The 21,741-nt window shown below is 62.3% G+C and overlaps 2 protein-coding genes across 2 annotated transcripts in view; both read left to right on the plus strand.

Annotated features, from left to right (window-relative positions):
• The window catches only part of SMARCC1 (SWI/SNF related, matrix associated, actin dependent regulator of chromatin subfamily c member 1), a 96,862-nt gene extending 90,997 nt beyond the window's left edge, over nt 1–5,865 (plus strand). The window contains exons 27-28 of the mRNA XM_036333731.1: nt 1,682–1,858; nt 3,942–5,865. Of these exons, the coding sequence (XP_036189624.1) occupies nt 1,682–1,858; nt 3,942–4,021 (257 nt within the window). The 3' untranslated portion in view covers nt 4,022–5,865. The remainder of the gene's footprint in view (nt 1–1,681; nt 1,859–3,941) is intronic.
• Nucleotides 5,866–11,298: 5,433 nt separating this feature from the next.
• CSPG5 (chondroitin sulfate proteoglycan 5) lies at nt 11,299–20,176 on the plus strand. The gene is made up of 5 exons (XM_036333732.1): nt 11,299–11,590; nt 12,211–13,315; nt 16,453–16,641; nt 18,583–18,658; nt 19,693–20,176. The coding sequence occupies exons 1-5, from the start codon at nt 11,494–11,496 to the stop codon at nt 19,849–19,851; spliced, it is 1,626 nt and encodes a 541-aa protein (XP_036189625.1). The 5' UTR covers nt 11,299–11,493; the 3' UTR covers nt 19,852–20,176.
• The last annotated feature ends 1,565 nt before the right edge of the window (nt 20,177–21,741 follow it).

The raw sequence follows: 21,741 nt of genomic DNA on the forward strand, positions 1-21,741 counted from the left end.
AAGATGCAGGGAAATAGGTAAATGGGCCACTGCGCTGAGCAGGTCGCTTGGCACTGCACTGCCGGGCCTGGCAGCTCCGGTGCGGAGCAGGCGTGTGGCCGCCACCTCGCGCTGTGCCCGTCGCCGTGGTGCTCCTCTCTGCCAGGTGGTTGCTCTGCGGGACGCCCCCTCCCAGCTGCGGGTTCGGGGAGGGTCTGCCCTGAGCTGCCTGTGGGCTGAGGACCTGCCCCCTCACTTCGTGCCGCAGGGTGTGTCCACGGGCTGCGGGGAGAGCGTGGCCCCCTCACCTTCGTCCACAGGGTCCGTCTACACACTTGAGGGCGGGGGTGAGTTCCTCAGTCTGGGTGTCTCCGCTTCACGCACCTGGTGACGTCGAGTCACAGAAGTTGACTCTCACGGTTCTAGGAGCTGGAGGTCCAGCCTCTGGCAGCCACATGTTCTCACAAGGGGACCACCAGCCTTCCGATCCCCAGCTGCCTCGGACTCTCAGTCTAAAACCTGTGTTCCGTCTCAGCCAACAGGCCTCACCACAGAGCATGAAGGCCCTAGATTGTAACACAAGAAAAACCACAGATTCCCTTTCTCATCCTAGAGCAAGCCTGTCAGACGCGCGCAGGCCGCGGGCCGCGTTTAAATGAACGCGTCTGACAGGCCACAGAGTAGCGTGTGCCCTCACAGGAAGGAGCGCCAGCCCCGTGCGCCTGTCACGCCGTTTCCCTTCCTGCCTCGGTGGCCACACGCTGGGAATGGCTGACAGTTTAAATAGAGGAGGAGTTCTCAGAGGAGGAGGAATGTGATGTCCCATGAAAAGTACGTGACGTTCACGTGTGCGATCCATAAATAAAGGTGGATGGGGACACGGCACACCTGCCTGTCACGCATCCTCTCTGCCTGCCTTCACGCTGCCATGGCAACGTTGAGTCTCGTAGCCGTGACCCTGTGGCCTGCAAAGCCCACATGTTGACTATCGGGCTCTTTCCAGAAAGGCTGCTGCGGCTCCCAGGGCTTGTGTGCAGCTGAACCCAGGAGGGGCCCTGTCCTGGGGCCAGCAGCTCCTGGGCTAGTTGCCAGCACCAGGGAGAGGGGGCAGAGTGGCCTGTCTGATACCTCTGCCCCCCACCCCTTGGGCTCCGGGTCGCAGGGTTCTTCATGGTGGGGACAGAGGGCGAGATCTGTGTGTGTGACCAGGACCTGGGTTCCAATCCAATCCCTTTTTAATGGTGACCTCACAGTAGTGACCAACACCCCCTCGGGCACCCCTTCCCATGAAGCCCGTGCGAGAAGCTCGGTCCTGGCTGAGCTGCGGGCCTTGGACTGGGCACCGACTCACTATTGAACCCTCCTCTCTGGCCCCCGGCCTCCACGTGGCACCTGGTGTCCCAGGGCAATCCTCGGCAAGTCACTCTTCACCCGGACTCACCGGGATGAATGCTTGCTTCTGGGTGCTTTTTGGTAATTGCTTCCTGTGGCCACCTGCCTGCACTGGGTGTAGGGTGGCCGTTCACTCCACCAACCTGCTGCCCCCGACAAGTGAAAGAATAAAAGCTGGGCAGAGATGATTGCAGACACTGCTCCGTGGGTGTTCAGGTCCTGTGGGAGTTGGTGTTTGTATTTAGTCTTGGGTAGGAGTCGGTCCCTTTCTTCCCAGTGCACTTGCCTCAGGACTTCACTCTCCTCACAGGTCAGATCCCAGGCCCAGGTTCCATGATGCCCGGGCAGCCCCTGCCAGGCCGCATGATTCCCAGCGTCGCCGCCAGCATCCACCCCCCCGGGAGTGGCCCCGCCTCTGCTGGGATGCCACCAATGCCAGGAAGCATCCTAGGACCCCGGGTCACCCTCACGGCCCCCAACGGCATGTGTAAGTAGCACGCTGGGGAGTGCGTTCCCCGGGGTCTCTGGGAGGACTGGGAGGCGGGTTGTTCTCTGTGATTGGTAGGTCCCTGGAAGGACAGTGGGTCAGAATGTCAGTTTTGGGGCAGGTGTCCAAGTGACGGGTGCACAGCCTTCCTGGCACACGCTCGTGACCCGAGGTCTGAGGGGGCCAGGAAGACACTCCCCTCCCGCTCCCACGTGCTGGGCCTGTCCGGCATGCGCCTCGGGAGACACAGAGCTGCTGGCGGCTCTTTTCCCTGCAGGAGCCTCGATCGATGCAGGTCCAGAAGTGGTGGGTGGAGACTGACTTGCCTCGGCTCAGGAGTTGAGTGTCGACCTAGGAACTAGGAGGTCAGGGTTCCATTCCTGGTCAGGGCACGTGCCCGGGTGGCGGGCTCCATCCCCAGTGTGGGGCTGCAGGAGGAGCAGATCCATGATTCTCCCTCATGGATGTTTCTGCCTGTCCCTCCCTCTCCCTTCCTCTCTGACATCAATAAAAATACGTATTTGTTAAGAAGCAGTGGGTGTGAAGAGAAGGACAGGAGTGATGGGCAGTTGCTCAGCCGCTCTGACCGCTGGCAGTGGCTGCGTCGCCGGGTTCAGGAGGAGGGGAGGTCCCCACGCGCCCAGTGGAGAGGCTGGTGCTGCCGCAGGTCCATCTGGGTGTGGGGGGCCAGGTCACCTTGGCCTCCAGAGGTCGCTGCTGGGGCTCTGCCTGCCCTTCCCCCCATAGACCTTCCCGGTGAGACACCCCAAAATGCCGCCTTTCGTGGCCAGTTGCCCCCAGCTAAGAGCCTGTCGTCCGGGTTTGTTCAGAAGCTCGCGTCCATGCCAAGCAGTTAGCGCCCTGTTCACAGTGGAGAGCGAGGCTGGGCGGGAGTCCGGGCCTGCAGGGGCTGTCATGGGAAATGGTGGTACAGGGTTTCCCAGGCTCCCTGCGATTCTGAAGAGCCTGAGTGCCTGGGTGCTCGGGGCCCTTCCCAGGGCGCTGCGTGGATAAGGCACGCCTCCCCTGACCCTCCGCCAGGGCCGGGGCAGAGCAGGCGCGCAGCCGAAGGAGCAGGTCAGCGGGGTGTGCGGACAGGATCCTGACGGCAGGAGAAGTCCCTTTGCGGCTGTGGTTAGAGGGTAGAGCAGGTTCCGTCTCTGGAGGAAAATGCTTGCCTGGCCGCCTGGCAGGCACCATTTAGATGTGCAGCCCAGAGACCACCACTTTGCTGTTGGTGTTGTCACCATGGGTCTTTACCGCTGCCGTGTGCTTGGCCTCAGGATTTGTGACCGGAAGGGCCCACGGTGGAGCCACTGGAGAATGTGAATGGTTTCCAGCCCACTGCCCACTCCTTCCACAAAGGGGTATTTCGGGGTCCTGGGCAGGCCTCCACAGGCGCATGCACCCCTCTTCCGGCCGTATTTCCCCTGAAGGTGGGAAGGGACCAGATCTGTGGGCTTCATGCTTTGACAGCCCTGGCGGGCAGTGCAGCCTCCTGGGGTGGGTGGGTGAACTGACTAGTGAGCAACACTGCACTTGAATTATTTGTCTCAGTTTTCATTTCTGGCAAAATCCAGACGTTCAAAGCCCCTGATGAGTGATCTCAGGGTTCCTGTGTGCGAGCTGCAGCTGCAGCGGAAATGGGCAGGAGCCCAGACACGCACACTCAGTCCCTGCAGGACCCCGAGTCGTGGCCCAGAGTCCAGGGACTGCAGTCCACGGTGGGGCCTGCAGGATGGTCAGCTGTCGGCGGCTGCCTGAGGGGGCTCTGGCCCTGGGGGGCGGGGACAGCCATGCCTTGTGCCCGGCTAGGCGAGCACTGTGGGAGGAAGAAAAGAAGACAGAACTTGCCCAGGAAGTAGCTCATCTAACTGAAGAAGTAAAATCAGAACCGTTAAAACACAACGAAATCAAATGTCATTAACCTCTCAGGTCTGGGGGACTCTTGGGAGAGGTGGGCCTAGCTCAGCGCCTCCTGCAGCCCCGGTCGCCTGCCTGGAGAAGATCACCTCCTGGTCCCCTTTCCTCCCCAAGCCCCTGTGCTTCCTCAGTGACCAGTGACTCTTGGATGTGTTTGCAGATCCCCCGCCGCAGCCGCCGCCTGCAGACGGAGTCCCTCCGCCTCCTGCTCCAGGCCCACCTGCCCCGGCCGCGCCCTAGCCTGGGGGCTGCTGGGAGCGCACGACCCCAAGCCACCACCAGCCGCAGGGGATGACGAGACACATTCCTCAGCTTCCTGGCCTCTTTCAGGATTTTTGTTCTCAGCCCAAGCACGTGTCCCATCTCCCGCTCCCCCATTCCTCTTGCCTCCCCTCTCCAGCCCTAGCGCCCCTGGAGTTAGGTCCTCGGCCCTCGTGCGGGGGCCCTGCTGACAGTATGTCCTGGGCATTCTAGTTGTTTCTGTCCTGCTGTGGCTATTCCAGGCTCTACCATATCTGTTGTCCTGCAGTCTTGCTTTGTCTTCGCCTCTGGATAATGTTTTATAATCATTTCTTTTTATTTCCTCCATTGCTTTAAGGGAGAGCATTCAAAGTTAATAGGAACCAAAAACTGGTGATGGGCAGAGGGACAGCAGCAGGGACAGCCTGAGGCATTGCAAGTGACCTTACTCCTGCTCATCCGAGCAGAGAACACACTGAGGGTGACGCCTCGGCGGCTTGGCCACCCGTAGAGGCGCCCGAATCGAAGGACGGAGAGGGGACCCCCCGGGCTTTCTCCAGTGAGGACTTGGCCCCGCCCAGGCCGGGCCTCCCCTCCAGGGCCACAGGCCTGCCTCCCTGCGGGTGGCTTGCTGGGCTGCGGTGGGTGTCTGTTTTCTGAGGCAGCGTGAGCTTGGAGGGCGGGCCCGGGGAGGCATCCTTCGTCCCTGGGACCGGCCAGGAAGGGTCTGGGCCAAGGCCATGCGCCCTGTGAACCAGCCCCCTTGCTCATTGCTGTGTGCATGCTTTTGCTCTTAAAAAAAAAAAAGAAAACTTTTAAAAAAGGAAGTAGACAGTGCTGACATGTAGCTCATGGTTAGGCTGCCGGGAGCAGGTCCCCACACTACCTCTTGCAGCACCAGGGGAGTGGGCTCAGTGGAGCGGGGCTTGGGGTTGGGAGGCGGCCTCATACCCCTCCCCCCCCCCCCCCTGCTCTGAGGTTTCACATTCGGGCCGGGGTCACGGAGCTCATGGCGACAGAGCATCGTGCTGCAGGGTCAGGTGTTCGGCCGGGAGCGGGAGCCATTCCAGAGGAAGAGCCGCGGAAATGCCTTAACTGGAGCCACTCCTACCCCGCGAGGAGTGGCTCGAGGTGACTGGAGACTCTCAGGTTCTCCACTGGCCTCCCTGCCTCCCCCGTCCTGCGTGGGCATGGGAACGCTGTGCCCCTTCCCGTCACAGCCTCTGATGGCAGCTTCAGCTAGAATGCCAATGGAACATCTTTTGGGGATCTTTCTACGCAGTTTATAAGCTTTATGTGTGAGAGGGTATCGGTAGGTGTTTGTGAAACACCTGAGAACTTTCCCTTAATATCAGAAAGCAGGTAGCAGAAGAGAAAACCACAGGGAGGATGCGCCTTCCAAGCCCTCGGTGTTGCCTCTGACCAGGCGGCCGTGGTCCGCGGTGGCTCGGGCTCGGGTGGGAGGGAGCCTGTTGCTTCCGGCGTTGAGTCCCAGTGCCTTCTGACCACGGCCCGGGTTCCCTGTTTCCCGCAGTTTTTCCCAAAGGAAACTCATTCCGAATACTTCCCTTTCCCACTGGGGCCTTGAAGGAAAATGAAATTCTGGCTCACACTGTGGTCCCGTGGAACCTCAGGTTTTTAATGTGATCGCTTTCAAGTTTAAAAGATCCGGGTGGGAATATTTTTACTGCGCCGGTGACAGTTGTACACAGAACCCGAACTCAGCACTGTTAGGTTTCAGTATAAGCAGTGACTTTTTCTTTTCGTGTCTTTGATCTGGTTTCGTTCCTGTAATACAGCCACTCGATTTTGTGAGGGGGGAATAATACATGGTTTTGTACAAACATGTTTCTCAGTGTGTTATTACTTCAGGAAAATGAAGAGAGGGAGTTTTGGGAGATTGGAGGAAATTGATCAAGAAGGCCTAACTCCTTCTTTTTCAGTGAATAAATGGATCATCACTTCTGGGGGTGAAAAATAATTCTAGTCCGTTCTCTGCATTTCTGCACCGTTTCTTCATTGGTTCTGTGACAAGCCTACACAGTCAGCCCCAGCTGGTCCGTGTCAGCAGTCTAGCCAGTGACTTGTGGCTTCCTATTGACCGACCGACCACCTTCCTCATCCTTAAGCAACACACAGTCAAACGGGGCTCGCCCACTGTTTATTTCATGGTCAAGGTAAAACACGTGGGACTTCTCCCAGGAGGGTGGCCAGCACCCCGGCTCCCCCCAGGGGAGCCTAGTTCTCGTGAGCTAGAGCAGTGGTCGCCCACCTTTCGGACCTCGTGGACCCCCCGTTGGCAACGGCCGAGCTAGAGGATGTCCATCGGGACGCAGTGTAGACACAGCCCCGAGGTGGAGACAGGCCTCTCGGGCGGGAGTCCTGGAACCTTGCTGGGCTTCCTCTCCGGGCAGCCTTTGAGAAGCCCTGTTCAGGAAACACGACGGGCGTCACGGTGCCTGAACCCGGGGAAGCAGAAGGGGCGGACTCTGTGTCTGCCAGGCGTTGAGCGCCGGCCCTGCTGAGCACGGGCTCCCGCTGTGCTTCCTGACCCGCCCCCTGTGCCTCCAGTGAAGGGGCTACAGCCGCCACCGGGGCCTGCTCTCGGCAGTGAGTTGGGAGGAAAACCACACTGAAGCTGGCTTCCAGCCCTCACAGTTCCCCAGAGCAGAGCCGGGCAGGTACAGTCCGTCTTCCGAGGGTCCCTGAGGCCCTGGCTGTGGAGTCCTCCCCCAGATGCGATTAGGAACAGGGTCTCCTGCAGGGTTTGCACAGGCTGCTGGGCCTGCCCGCAGACCTGGCTCAGTGGGTCGGGGGTTCGGGAATCTGGCCTGGTTAGCAGGTCCCCAGGGGTCTGGTGCCGCTGTTGGGGCCACTGGTGAAGGAGGCTGTGGTAGAGCAGGTCTGCCCCAGTTCCTGACCGTTCGCTTCATGAGTCCAGTAAACGTGAGGATCTCCTGTGCTCCAGGCATGGGACTTGCATGCAGTGAAGTAAGATGAGTAAGGTCGGCCAAGCTGCTTAATTCTTGCAGGTGAGGCACCAGACCGTTCCCATAGTGAACAGCCATGATTGTGTTTGATCGCGCCAGTGTCCACGAAGAAAAGAAACTCCTGTCGCGAGTGTCCTGGGGTGATGTGTGCAGTCTGCATCGGATGCTCTCCCGTGGTTTCCGTCCTGCTGGGGCGATAACCTTGAGGGTGACCTTACTTCCAGGAAACCACGTGAGTCACCAGCACCGGTTCATCTGGATGCGCAGTGCCAGCCCCCGAGAAGCGCTCTTTCCTCAAACTCTGACCCTATAAGGCCCTGGTCCTGCAGTCCCAGGAGCTGGCTCTGTCCAGCTGCACCTGCTGCAGCGGGATTTGTTCCTGGGAACAAGGAGAGCGCACCTTGACCCCATGGGGTTGCTGCATTGAAGGCAGTCGTCTCAGAATGGGGTGGCTGGGTGCATCCTCGAGGTGCTGCTGTTCAAGCCCAGGACCCTGCAGCCAATCAGCTGGCTCTCCGGGACCATCCCCAGCCCCGTGCCAGGGGCAGAGCCTTGCCTTCCTGCTCCTGCCCGCCTTGCAGGACTGGGGCCACTTTTCCTCCCTCCTGCCCCCAGAGGCCTCTCCAGGCCCTTCCAAACCCCCGGGGAGCAGCCAGGCGACCGATCCTGGCAGCCACCTTCCCGCCAACCCTCAGGTCCGGCCTCTGCAGGCCTCGGGGAAGCAGCCTGAGTACCACACCGTGGCCCCTTGGGACGCCTGGACGGAGGCCTCCACTCGGGTTCCTCGGTTCCACCCTCTGCCGTGCCCTGGCCGCCGCAGTCCGGGAGAGTCCGGGAGCCGAGGCTCCTGGCGGCTGTGGCCCCTTTGCATGGCTCTTGATGTCTGTGGCTGGTTTGGCCCCGACATGGAAGGATTCCCCAAGGCCATGCAAATCGGCTGTGCCATCCTCGTCTCTTTTGTCTGCAGTAGCTGCAGGCTCTGGAGAAATGCTGAGAAAGGCCGCCTGCCGGGGCAGCAGGACTCCTGCAGACCAGCCTGGCCGCTCCTCACCTGAGCTCTGCTGGTGTGTACTGTGGCTTCCTCCCAGCTTGAGCTGACTTTGAGGCTGTGGGAACCAGGGGCTTTGCCACCGTGTAGAAGTCTGCTGGGGACAGGGGGGCCATCTCCAGGGAGGATGTCCTTTCCTAGGACGAGAGCAGCTGAGCATCCAGAGTGCCTGCAGCCAGGGCAGGGGGTGGTCAGCCTTGAACCCGGCACCCTGACCCCTGGCTCCTCCTTTCTTCCTGCAAGTGGTTCGAGAAGGCTCATGCCCAGCACCAAGCGGTCACAGCCACCTGCCCTGCAGCCCAGCCAGGCTTCCACCAGCACACTGCCCAGAGAGGCCGCTCCATTCTATATGTGACACGGCACCAGAGTTAAGTTAGGGTTTTTCAAAATGCTGACACGCCAAGCTCAAAAGGTTCACCATCACTGATCTTGGGAGATCATAGCATTAACTCTGACATGCCCTGGTGGAGGGGTGCTGTGGAAGGGGGGGCAGGACCCCCATTCTTTTGAGTGAGGCCTGACCTCTGCATCCTGATGCCTCTTCTGAAATTAAGACACAAGAATGAAAAGGTTTGAAATCAAGACTTTAGGCCTGGCCTTCCCACGTCTGCAGGATCTCAGCGTCAGTCTGCAAGATGCTCATAGTGTGGTTTTGAAGAATGAGGCAAATTAGACCCCCAGGAGGACAAACATTCACAAAGGTGTTCGTGGTCGCTACTGAGGCTTAACGCAGGAACCACGTCCTGTGCAGCCTGTAAGTCCAGCCTTGGCAGCTGGAGCCGCTCCTGCCCGGACAGCAACCCGGGTGAAGCTAGGGCTTCTGTGCACAGGGAAGCTGGCTGTAGCCATGGCAACGGGCCTTGGTGCTGGGGTCAGGTGGCCAACCCCAGTAGGAGCCTCAGGCGTGCAGAAGCATCGCCTGGCGAGTATCCCTGGCCCCCACGTGCACGAGGGGACGTGGTAGGTCTTGGAGATGAGTTTCTTTTCTTTCACAGTCCAGTTCCTGTATCTTATCTCCCCTTCTCCCCTCTTTAGTCTCCTCCGACCTTGTGCCCAGAGGAAACGTTACATACATTTGATGCAGTATGCTACCCCTTTCTCGTGTATGAGACCCGGGGCACTGGCTCTCCTACGCTTACGCACATCCGAGGCTGCGGCTGCTCTTCCCATCGTGGCCTGACCAGCTCACCTCCCTCTTGTTCTGGTGTCACCCAGCCAGGGGTGCTGTGCTCAGTTCTGAAGCTGCTGGTGGCACCTGCTAGGGAGGATCTGAGTGGACCCGAATGGCAACCGTTGGTTTAAAATCCCAAAATGGAAGTCCTAGCAGAGCCTGTCCCGCGGAAGGGAAGGGGCTGCTCAGGAAGGAGACATTCCCTATTTTATACTGGGCCCTTGCTTATCGGAACAAACTTCTTAAAATGAGGAGCGGAGTAGGTCAGTTTTATGGAAGGTGTGGGAGTAGGGACCCCATCCAGACGGTGAGAAACTCGGGAGCGGTTGTCATGCCCCAGACGGCGAAGGCCAGTCCACGAGGCCTCTCCCGGGGAGGCGGCGGCGGCGGCGGGCAGGCATGTGCACCACCTCCCCTGCAACCACCACCCAAGAGTGAAGGAGACAGAGAAGCCACAGGCGGGAGGCTGCCGGGGTTGGAGGGTGTCTGGCCAAAAGGCAAGTGCGAAGCCCTCCCCAGCCTCTGTCTGGTATGTGCTGTCCCCAGAGGCAGTATGAACCCAAAGAAAAAATACTGTATGGTTTCACTTCTATGTGGTCTAAACAAACAAAATAGACTCAGATGCAGAGAACGGACGGACGGTGTCAGAGGCGGGTGTGGAGGGCCTGGTGAAGGAGGTGACGGGATTAAGGAAAGAGCCTCATAGGAAGTATGGTGATTACCAGAGGGAAGGGGGGGGGGGTGTGGCAGGAGACGTGACTGGGCAGCGAACACACAATAGAAGATGATAGAGAATTGTATACCTGAGGCCTCTATAATTTTATTAACCAATTTCACCCCAATAGTCAATAAAAAGTCAAATGAAAAAAATAAGCATAAAAAGACAGTCTCCTTGCAGGAAGCTCCAGACCCATGGTTCTGGGCTGAGAGTAGATGCTGCCATTCACCCACCTGTGCCTCCTCCCAGCCCTGGGAGCCCTCCCCCCGCCTGGCGCTGCCCACTGGGATGAGGGCATCCGGTGTGCTGGGCAGGTTGTGCAGGCTGCGGGGGTGAGGGGTTTGCCGGCGGAGCTGGAGAGGAGCAGCACTGCGGCAGTAGGCCGTTCCAGGCAGGGAAACAGGTTGAACGGAGGGAACCCCATCCCAGGCGGTGACTCTCCGTCTCAGTGCGTGCGGCTCCCCAGGGACGGGCGGGTGTCTCGGGAAGCGGGGTGTCTCGGGAAGCGCTGCCACAGGTCGGCTCTGACCCCGAGTGTCACGTGGGTCACACACAGCGGGAGGCTGACTTTGGTGGATAAACTAAGCGGCCAGGTCGCGACTGCCCCGCCTGCAGGGCTGGGGTGAGGCCCAGGCAGACTGGTGCCTGGCCTGGCGGCGCGCCCCGGGCTGCGGTCTCGGCCCTGGTCCACCCGGGAACCTGAGCGGCGGCGACCCGGACCCCGGGGCGACGCCTCCGGGGGGAGGAATCGCGAGGAAAGGCCCTCCCGGGGCAGCGGGAGGCGGGGAGCCGGGGAGCCGGGGAGCCTGGGCTCCGGCTGCCGCGGGTCAGGGCTGATCCGATGAGAGCCGGCCGCACGGCGCCCCTTGCCCGGCGCTGCCAGCGCGCGCCCGGCCCTCAGGGGGGGGGCCCCGGGGACCCGAGCCCCTTCCCGCCCCACACGCAGGGAGCGGACATCAGAGAGGCGCCGGCACCCGGGGCGGCTCGTGGCCACGCGCGGCTCGGGCTCCCGCCCTGCGGCCCCTCGGAGCCCCGCCCCGAGTCTGCGGGTGCCGGGCCCCCGCCTCCGTGCCCGCCGCGTGGCGGGTAGGATCCTCGCGGGTGGGGTCCCGCGCCGGCGCTCCACGGGGAGGCGGGGCCGCGACCCCGCCCGCAGGCCTCCCGCCCGCGCACCTGTCGGCCCCGCCACGCGCGGCGCTGTGGCCCGGCTGCTCGCCCTCCGCTTCCGTGGGTCTCAGCGGCCCGAGCCGGGGGTCGGTCGGTCCCTCCCGCAGGCGGACGGAGCGGGGCCGGCGTCAGAGCGACGTGCGCGGGGCGGGAGCGGCGGGCGGGGTGGGGGCGGCGCCGAGCGCGGAGCGGTGGCGCGGGAGGCGGGGAGCGCGGCGGGGACAGCGGGGACGGCGGGCGCCGGGGACGGCGGCGGCATGCGGCTCCTCGCGCTGCCCATCGCGGGCTGAGACGCCGCAGTCCGGCGGGAAGCGCGGCGGCCGCGAGCGGAGGCGCAGCGAGCGGGACAGACCGTGGACAGCGCCCGGGGGCCGCGCCATGGGCCGAGCTGGGGGCGGGGGCCCGGGCCGGGGGCCGCCGCCGCTGCTGCCGCTCCTGGCGGCCACGCTGGTGCTGGTCGCCGGGGCCGCGCCGGGTAGGTACCGACCGCCCGGGACCCGCGGGCTCGCCCTCCCCCAGAGCCAGGACCCGCCGGCCTCGGGTGCCGCCAGGCCCGCGAGCGGGAGGCCGGGGGCGGGGCCGCGCGGGGAAAGGGGTGCGCGGAGAGGTGGGGTCCCGGGAAGGCCGAAGGGCGGCCGGCCGGACCTGGCTGTGCGGGCCCAGGTGCCGGCTGCGGGGGGTCCGGGGGACGGGCCTGAGGGTCAGCCTTGAGCCCCCGACTTAGAGGTGAAGGGGGTGCAGGAGGGTGCGAGTTCGGGGCGGGGCCTTGGTGGGCGGGGCCTGAGGGTGCGAGTTCCGGGCGGGGCCTGCGCTGGTGGGCGGGGCCTGTGTGCGAGTTCGGAGGTCAAGGCTTGAGCCTTGCCCTGGAGCTTCACCCCGAGCATCAGCTCTATTCCTGGGGCGTGGGGGGGTGGGGGGCTGGTGAGACTGTGGGTCAGGTCGGGGGCGGGGCCTCTCGAAGGGCGGGGCCTGGGCGGGGACACCTGGCGGGACGGTTCCCGGCTTAGTGGGCGGGGCTGATAGGGGGCGTGGCCGCGCCGTGGGCGGGTGGGCGGGGCCTGCAGCCGGGCCCTGACGCCGCCCCTCTGCCTGCAGCGCGTGAGGCTGGCAGCGCCGTCGAGGGGGACGAGCCCGCCCCGACCACCGTCGCGTGGGAGCCGCGTGCCAACGACACGCGGGAGCAGGGCCCGCCGGGAGCCGGGGAGGAGGCGGCGGCCTGGACGGCGCCCGGCGGCGAGCGCGCCCCGGGGGGCCCGGGGGTCGGGCCGGAGGACGCGGTGGAGGCGTCGGCGGCCGTGACGGGCGCGGCCTGGCTGGAGGCTGACGGCGCGGGCCCGGGCGCGGCCACGGCGGAGGCGGGCAGCGGGGACACGCAGGCCCTGCCCACCACGGCCCCGGCTCCGGGCGAGGCCCCTGGGCCGTCCTCGGCGCCGCCCGCCCCTCCCGCAGCCACTGCGGCCGGACCGCCCGCCCCGACCGCCGGCCACCAGCCGAGCCCAGGCCCCGAAGGCCCCCAGCAGCGCCCCGCGGAGGTTTGGCCGGACCCGGGAGGCAGCGCGCCGGAGCCTCGGGGGCCAGAGCCCACGTCCCCGCTCCCGGGCGCCCCGGAGCTCCACCCGGGCCCCGACGCCATCGACCTCGACTACTTCGAGGGGCTGGACGGCGAGGGCCACGGCGCCGACCTGGGGAGCTTCCCGGGGCCGCCAGGGGCCTCCGAGCGCCACCCCGACGACGGGGGCGAGACCCCCTCCTGGAGCCTGCTGGACCTGTACGACGACTTCACCCCCTTCGACGAGTCCGACTTCTACCCCACCACGTCCTTCTACGACGACCTGGAGGAGGAGGAGCAGGAGGAGGAGGAGGAGGAGGGCAAGGAGGCCGCCGGCGGGGGACCCCGGGACGGCCCCGGCGACCTGGTGCCCAGCGAGAGGCCCCGGCCCGGCACCGGCCAGCCCCCCCGCTGGTGGCACGCGGGCCCCCCCCAGCACACCCTGGGCATGGCCCCCGGGGGCAGCATCGCGCTCAGGCCCCGTCCAGGGGAGCCCGGCAGGGACCTGGCCCCCGGCGAGAACGGCACCGCCTGCCGCAGCGGCTTCGTGCGGCACAACAGCTCCTGCCGGTCGGTGTGCGACCTGCTCCCCAGCTACTGTCACAACGGCGGCCAGTGCTACCTGGTGGAGCACCTCGGGGCCTTCTGCAGGTGAGGGCGTGGGCGCGGCCGGAGCGGGAGAGAGAACTGCCGGCCAGTGTGTGTGAGGAGCCCCCGCCGGGGGACAGGCCCAGCCTCCACGGGACCGGGCAGGAGACCTCCCCTCAGGCAGCGTCTGCGAAAGTGCGGCCTGAACGCGCTGCCCGGACCGTCGTGGAGAGGGTCCTCGGGGACAAGACCCGAGTTTCCTCTAAGGGTTGTGTCCTTGATCCAACCACTAACTCTAAAGGCACAAGGGCTCTGGCCAGTGTGGCTCAGGGGATAGAGCGTCGGCCTGTGGACTGAAGGGTTACGGGTTCGATTTGGGTCAGGGACACAGGCCCGGGTTTCGGGCTTGACCCCCAGTGCGGGGCGTGCAGGAGGCAGCTGATCCATGATTCTCTCTCGTCATTGATGTTTCTGTCTTTCTCTCCCTCTTCCTTCCTCTCTGAAATTAATAAAAATATATATATATATATATATATTTTTTAAATAGAGGCAAAAGGAAGGGTTTCGGAGAGGCCTTTGCTGCTTGAGGAGTTTTAGGGGGGAGAGAGTGTGCCCTTAAACCTACTCGGGAGGCGAGACCACGGCTGGCCACGCCCCTGAGCCACTGGCAGGGCCAAGTTGGGGCTGAGTGTGTCCCGTCAGAGTGAGGTCCTTCTCCTGGGCCGGACCCAGCAGAGAGCAGCCGCTCGAGCTGAGTCGGTCTGACCAGGGGCAGCAGAGGTGGTGGGGTCTGGGTCGTGGCTTTTCCCCTTCTGCCTTGATTTCTGTCTCCTTGGAACACCGTCCAGAAAAGACACGGAGAGTCGGTGCCTCTCAGGACACTGTCCGCAGCACCAGCCCATGCTCCGCAGGGATTGCTCTGTCCACAGCCCTCCCGGAGCGGGTAACCTGCCGGGGAGCCCGGGCCGTCCTGGGGGATTCGTGGGTCGGGCCGATGTGCGGTGAGCTGCCTTCGTCCTCTCCTGGCCCCACGCGGGCAGCAGAGCCTCAGGCTCGCGGGGACTTGTTTCTGTCGGTCCTGGGAGGAGCGTTTCTAGAGCGTGGGTGTCTTTTTAAAAAATGTGTCTTGTCGATTTCAGAGAAGAAGGGAGAGGAGGAGAGAGAGAAACATCAATGTTGAGAGAGAATCATGGATCGGCTGCCTCCTGCACATCCCCCCACTGGGGATCGAGCCCGCAACCAGGGCATGTGCCCTTGACCAGAATCGAACCCGGACCCTTCAGTCCACAGGCCAATGGCTCTATCCACTGAGCCAAACCGGCCAGAGCATGGACGTCTTTTTTAAGTGTCATTCCCAATGTTCCTTTTTCATGGTCTTTTTGGAGGTGTGTGAAGAATTCAAATCCTATAGGTCTTGATGTTCTGATAGGAGAGTAACATGTAGAAAGCATGAATGTTGTGCCTTTGGCATGAAAACTTGACTTCCAGTTCCTTCCTGTGAAGTTGTTTCCTACAAATGACCCTGGCACTGAGGTCACTCACAGAAGGATGTGTCCCCCATTCTGAGTGGCGTTACCGAGCCACGGCCAGAAGGAGCTGCTGTGATCAGGAAATAATGGTGGCCCGGCCACGGTGCCTCAATGGTGGACCTAGGAACCAGGAGGTCACGGTTGGATTCCCGGTCAGGGCACAGGCCCGGGTTGCGGACTTGATCCCCAGTAGGGGGTGTGAGGGGGCAGCCCATCCACGATTCTTTCTCATCACTGATGTTTCTCTCTCTCTCTTCCTCTTCCTTCCTCTCTGAAATCAACAAAAATATACTTTAAACCAAACAAAAAAAGGAAAGAAATAATGGTGACAAGACCGTGTGGTTGGTGAAGGGCCACCGGACATGGGAGCGCCCGTGATTTTGCTCCTCACACGTCACTGGGGAGACCGTAGTGATGGGTTGAGCCGGGAGGTGGGGTCTCTGTGGGAAGTCATGGCCCCATCCTAGTGGAGGTCTGAGTTTCACCTTCAGAGGAAGCTCCCTCCAGAGTGCGCCCTGCGGAGCCCCCGCTGCCCCTGGGGAGCCCCCGCTGCCCCCGGGAGCCAGCAGAGTCCCCGGCCCCTCCCGGGCTCTCGGGGTTCCCGGGTGGGAGAGTCAGCATGTCCTGCCTGGCGGTGTGGCCTTGGCTCCCGGGGTCCTCCCTCGGAAGGCCAAGCCCCCCCAGACCCCTTGCTCAGCCTCCCTCCCCGCTGTGCACACGGGCCGGCTGAGGCTTGGGAACGGTTTAGCATTCCAGGCACAGAGGCTGCTGAGCCGCAGCTGCAGACTGCGGTGCCTTTGTCTCCCCGACCCGCCGCAGAGGACGGGCCGGAGAGCCGGGCAGAACTTCTCCCGAGCAGCGGGCTAGCGCCACCGGCCTCGCGGCCGGGGGGGGGGGGGGGGGGGGGGGGCGGCGGGAGGGACGGCATCCCGTTAGCCACGTGCCCCCACCCTGCTCTGCTCTGGGTGTGGCGGAGCCGGTCCTCCCTTCTCGCCTGGCACTCACCCTGCCTGCCTCTGTATCCTTCCACATCTTGCCTCTTTGAAGCAGCCTGGTTCCCATGGAAACAGCAATGTCATTGGGAGAGTTGGAGCCTGGGAATGTCCCCAAGGGCAGGAGAAAGTCACTCAACAAAAGGACTAAACCCACCGGAGGGGCGATTCTCACGATGCTCTCCTGGCAGTTCTCACGGTGACAGGACCCAGGCTTGGGGGGCAGAGCGTTGGGGGCCGCAGAGGTGGGAGCGGACGTGCCTCGTCTGGGCCTGGTTCGCCACATGACCCGAGGGGACTGCACAGCAACAAGCAGGCTGCATGTGTGGGGCGCGTTCATCTTGTGTTTCATCTTCTTTTGTCCGGAGCCCAGGGCTGGGGGTGGGGCAGCTGAGAGCCGTGCGCGGGAAACCGGGCTTCCCTTTGCTCCTGGCCACCTCACAGCCAGCGACTGGCCAGTGCGTTCGGTCCCTCGGGCCCTGGCTACCTTGATGTCATGGACCCCAGAGCGGCCCAGCCCACTGCTTGGGTGGCTATGGCCGGGCCAGGAGTCTCAGCTGCGAGGTCTGCCCGGCGTGGGGCAGCCCGGCTCCCGGGCGTCCTCGGATCAGGCGGGGAGGTCAGTGCGGTCACTGGGCCGCCCGCCCACCACCTGGCTTTGCCCCGTTTGCTGCTGCAGGTGCAACACCCAGGACTACATCTGGCACAAGGGGACGCGCTGCGAGTCCATCGTCACCGACTTCCAGGTGATGTGCGTGGCCGTGGGCGCGGCCGCCCTGGTGCTGCTCCTGCTCTTCATGGTGACCGTGTTCTTTGCCAAGAAGCTGTACCTGCTCAAGACGGAGAACACCAAGCTGCGCCGGACCCAGTGAGTCTGCGCCCGCGATGTTCCTCTCACATGGAGGTCTCTCTCTTTCCCTCTCTCTCCCTAAAATCCAGGGGAAATGTCCTCGGGTGAGGACTAACAACAACAAAACAAAAGGAGGAGATTGGGGTTCAGCTCCCTTGGGGCCCAAGAGACAATTCTCTCAGAACTGTGCCCACCACCCTTCCCACCTGTCGCCCCATCAGTCCCCGCCTGCCCGAGGCTCCCGGGAGAATGTGCCCGACACTGGGCCCTGGGCCGGGGCGAGGACGAGCCGTCTGTGGCTCCTTTGCTGGGTGAGCTCGGCCCCCCTGCAGCCTGGCCCTGGGCTCCTCAGCCCCCCACAGGGGATGCAGAGGGCGGACCCCCCGCCAGGACAGCCAGCTGCGTGAGGATGGGGGGAGGGGAGCCGCTGGCTGCCCTGGGTGTGGACAAGCTGAGTGTGACTGGCAGAGCCTCGCTCTGGGCCTCCCCGGAGCTGCTATGTTCTGCGCAGACTTGGCTCCTGCGCCCGGTCAGCCCGGTCAGTTCTGTCAGCTCGGTCAGCCCGGTCAGCCTGGTCCGCTCGGTCAGCCCGGTCAGCTTGGTCCGCTCGGTCAGCCCGGTCAGCCTGGTCCGCTCGGTCAGCCCGGTCAGCCTGGTCCGCTCGGTCAGCTCGGTCAGCTCGGTCAGCCCGGTCAGTTCTGTCACCTCGGTCAGCCCGGTCAGTTCTGTCACCTCGGTCAGCCCGGTCAGCTCGGTCAGCTCGGTCAGCCCGGTCAGCTCTGTCAGCTCGGTCAGCCCGGTCAGCCTGGTCCGCTCGGTCAGCCCGGTCAGCTCTGTCAGCTCGGTCAGCCCGGTCAGCCTGGTCCGCTCGGTCAGCCTGGTCCGCTCGGTCAGCCCGGTCAGCTCTGTCAGCTCGGTCAGCCCGGTCAGCCTGGTCCGCTCTGTCAGCTCGGTCCGCTCGGTCAGCCCGGTCAGTTCTGTCACCTCGGTCAGCCCGGTCAGCTCGGTCAGCTCGGTCCGCTCGGTCAGCTCGGTCAGCTCGGTCAGCCCGGTCAGCTCGGTCAGCCCGGTCAGCTCTGTCAGCTCGGTCAGCCCGGTCAGCCTGGTCCACTCGGTCAGCCTGGTCCGCTCGGTCAGCCCGGTCAGCCTGGTCCGCTCGGTCAGCCCGGTCAGTTCTGTCACCTCGGTCAGCCTGGTCCGCTCGGTCAGCCCGGTCAGTTCTGTCACCTCGGTCAGCCCGGTCAGCTCGGTCAGCCCGGTCAGCCCGGTCAGCTCGCACGCTGCCCCGCCTCCCCCGCCTGGCCCCGGGCCCTGCACTGCAGAGACTGCGCGGTGCGTTAATTCTGGGATACACGGGCAGTTTGGGGTGTTTTTCTTTTTCACATATTAACGTCTCAGAAGCTGGATTGTGTCTTACAGTCGCTGGCATCTTACAGCCACCGTTGGCCAGATGGCATTACGATGTGCTGTAACTGCCTGGTCATAGCTGCTCATCTCGTTGTCAGTTCTTTATCTAACGTTTGAATGAGCTACTTGGAGTCGGTAATACAAACACTACAGGCTCCTGGTTTAAATGGTAGAAGTTTAGCCCTGGCCAGTGCGGCTCAGTGGATAGAGCGTCAGCCTGCGGACTGAAGGGTCCCGGGTTCGATTCCAGTCAAAGGCACATGCCCAGGGCTTGGTCCCCAGTAGAGAGCGTGCAGAAGGCAGGCGATCCATGATACTCTCATCATTGGTGTTTCTATCTCTCTCTCCCTCTCCCTTCCTCTCTGAAACCAATAAAGTATACTTAAAATAAATAAATAAACGGCAGAAGTGACCCTCAGTGGCACAGCCAATAACGGCGCGTCTATTCCTGGCCACGGCATTTGCTGAGATGCAGCGCTGGGCCCATGGGCTCCTCAGAGTTTGCCACGATCACTTCACTTAGGTGTTCCCTTCTCTCTTCTGTCCAAACAGCAAATTCCGGACGCCGTCTGAACTCCACAACGACAACTTCTCCCTTTCCACCATTGCCGAGGGCTCGCACCCAAACGTAAGGAAACCGGGCCGCTGCCCGCACCCCCTGCACCCCCTGCCCACGCCGGCTCCCCTGTAACCTTATCCTCCAGGTGGCGCCTTCCTTGGGCCTCCCCTCCGGGTGCACGCTCAGCCCGGCTGGGCCTGCGTCTGTCTCGGTGCGGAGCCGCCACTCAGCCCCTGGGATCCGCTGGGGTTGGGGCCGTGGGCATGGGAAGGGGGGCTTGATGGCGCCTCTCTCGCCGTCTCGCGGAGCCGTGGGGGTGCGGAGGGTTAGGATGATGGTGCTTCGTCTTCCTGCTCTTTCTGCCGAGGAGGAAGCTGGCCTTTGATTGCTGGGGGATGCCTAGGGGTCACTGAAGCCAGAGGCGTTGCCCTTGGGGGGGCTGGGCAAACCGTCTTGACATTGTTTCGGGACCCTAAATGTCGGCAGACTTCTAGGCAGTGGTTAGGGCTGAGGTGGCCTGAACCCAGGTGGGACCATAGGTCCGGGGAAGCCCTGTCCTTAGGGGGTGGGCTCCTTAAAGACCAGCTGAAACCCAACACAAGTCCCACCGACTCTTCAAAGACCCAGCCCAGTGTGTGCTCTGGCCAGTCAAACACCAGGTCCTGTCAGAGACAGTGTCCCAAGCAAAGCAGGCCCTGGCCGGTGTGGCTCAGTGGACAGAGCATCGGCCTGCAGACTGAAGGGTCCCGGGTTCGATTCCGGTCAGGGGAACATGCCTGGGTTGCGGGCTCATCCCCAGTTGGGAGGGCAGGAGGCCACAGTCCATGCCTCTCTCTCATCATCGGTGTTTCTCTCCCTCCCTCTCATTTCCCCTCTGAAATCAGTAAACATGTATCTTTTTAAAAAGGAAGAAAGAAAGGTGTTTGGATCAAGTCCCCTCTGTCCGGCCGGGGTCTCTGACGGTGACTTTCCCCAAAAGCAGCTGCTGGCCCGTCCTGTGGCTCATCGTCTCACGCTTCCCTCGCTCGCTCCGCCGGTCATTTGGTCCCTCTCCTGCCTTCGGCCTCCGTCCCGCCCCTCCCTCACCTCTGTCCCTCTTGCAGGACGACCCCAGCGCCCCCCACAAAATCCAGGAGGTCCTCAAGTCCTGCCTGAAAGAGGAGGAGCCCTTCAACATTCAGAACTCGCTGTCGCCCAAGCTCGAGGGCCGCGGGGACCCGGCGGAGCTGGAGGCCAACTGTCTTCAGAACAACTTGACCTGAGGAGGGAGGGGCGAGGAGGGGGGCGGGGCGGGGGAGGAGGGCAAGGTCGCTCCTTTGTAGCTGTTGGTCCAGCTTTTCCTTTTCTGTCTCATGGCATGCTTCGTGTGTGTTGCACGGGAGGGAGACACAGTCAGCCAGGAGCCGAGCAGAATCGCGTCCCTGGGTGGTTGTCTGTGCGTCTGTCTGTCCATCGCTTCTGCTGCTGTGGTTTCTAAGCCTCTGCTGTTATTCAACTGACTTTTTCTTTTTGTACTTGGATCCACCTTTTTTTGAAATACCAGTAAAAACAACAAAAGTTCTTGAAATAAAACTTTTTAAAAAGCCACCTTTCTAACGTCCTGTGTTCACTCCCTCCCCGTTCTTGTCGGTTTGAGTTGAAGTCTCATCTCCCGTGGGGGTGTGTCTGTAGACGGGCGACATCCCAGAAATGGTGTGTGAGTGAGTCTGCTCATGCTCGCTCCCTCGACCAGCACCACAGACCTGGCGCCTTGAACGAGGGGAAGTCCAAGGTCAAGCAAGGTCAAGGTGCCGGCAGAGTTGGTTTCTGGCGAGGCCTCGCCTTCCTGCTTGTAAATAGCCATCGGCTTGCTGTGTACTCATGTGGCATTTTCTCTGTGCATGAGAGAGAGACAGACATAAAGACAGAGAGAGAGAGAAGGAGGGGGGAGGGAAAGCAGGAGGGGGGGAGAGAAAAGGAGAGAGGGGAGGGAGAGAGAGAGAGAAGGAGAGAGGGGGTGGAGAGAGAGAGAGCGAGGTCTGCATTTCTCTTCTGATAGGACCCCAGTCCTATTGGATTAGGTCCCACCCTGATGACCTCATTGAACCCTGTAGGTCCTGTCTCCCATGCAATCACACTGGGGATTAGGGCTTCAACACACGGCTTCTCGGGGGACACAAACTCCGTCAGTTCAGTCTGTAGCACCGATTATCAAGACCACTCTTGGCCCTGCTCAGAGCATCGTCCTAAGATCGCGGGTTCGACCCCCAGTCAGGGCACATCCAAGAGTCAACCAATGAATGCACAAATAAGTGGAACAGCAAATCAATGTTTCTCTCCCCCTCTCTCTCCCTCTCCTTCTCTCTCTAAAATCAAGGAAGGAAAGACCAAAAACAAAAAAAATCACATAAAATAAAATCAAGGAAGTAGCCCAATGGGCATGGTTTAGTGGTTGAACATTGACCTATGAACCAGGAGGTCACGGTTCGATTCCTGGTCAGGACACATGCCCTGGTTGTTGGCTGGATCCAGGAGGCAGCCAGCTGATCAATGATTCTCTCTCATCATTGATGTTTCTATCTCTCCCTCTCATTTCCTCTCCGAAATCAATAAACATATTTAAAAAATGAGTGGAGGCGGGAGGCGGACTGCTGGTAGATATTTACTCAGCACGTACGAGATATTTACTCAGCACGTACGCAGCCAGGGGCTGTGAGGAGCCGGGCCCCTCACTGGGTAAGACCCAGGACCGTCGCGCTGCGTGGCAGGCTGTGAAGGGACGGGCCCAGGGCCGCGGCCATGCACACAGGGCTGAGCAGCATCAGGTGTGTTTTCTCAGACGAGACCTCTGGACGCTGGTGGGGCAGACAGAGGGGCTGGCAGAACGCGGGCCGTCTTCAGTCTGCGGTCATTCCAGTCGCTGGGATCCCGGGGGCGTGTTTCTGTTGTCAAATTCTGCGGGTTCTGCCCGATTTGTGTCCGAGGGGCCTGATTACTTTAGATCTTGTGCTGGACCTGATGTGTGAAACGTGGTTTTTGCAGTGTTTTGAGGCCCAGGATAAGTCCTGGGTTGGTTTGCTTCTGCCAGGTGCCCAGGAGCCCTAGAATCCTGGGGTCACGTCATTCCAGGCTCAAGGCCGGAGATTTCCGGGCCACAGGCCCATCTGACTGCA

This window comes from Myotis myotis, unplaced genomic scaffold (assembly GCF_014108235.1).
Source record: "Myotis myotis isolate mMyoMyo1 unplaced genomic scaffold, mMyoMyo1.p scaffold_m19_p_13, whole genome shotgun sequence".
Lineage (NCBI taxonomy): Eukaryota > Metazoa > Chordata > Mammalia > Chiroptera > Vespertilionidae > Myotis > Myotis myotis.

Excerpts from the sequence above, each read along its gene's own strand:
- CSPG5 (XM_036333732.1), top strand. The coding sequence starts at position 11,494 with ATGGGCCGAGCTGGGGGCGGGGGCCCGGGCCGGGGGCCGCCGCCGCTG. Across the intron at positions 16,642-18,582 it reads ACCAAGCTGCGCCGGACCCA|CAAATTCCGGACGCCGTCTG; the intron begins GTGAGTCTGCGC and ends CTGTCCAAACAG. Across the intron at positions 18,659-19,692 it reads CCGAGGGCTCGCACCCAAAC|GACGACCCCAGCGCCCCCCA; the intron begins GTAAGGAAACCG and ends TCCCTCTTGCAG.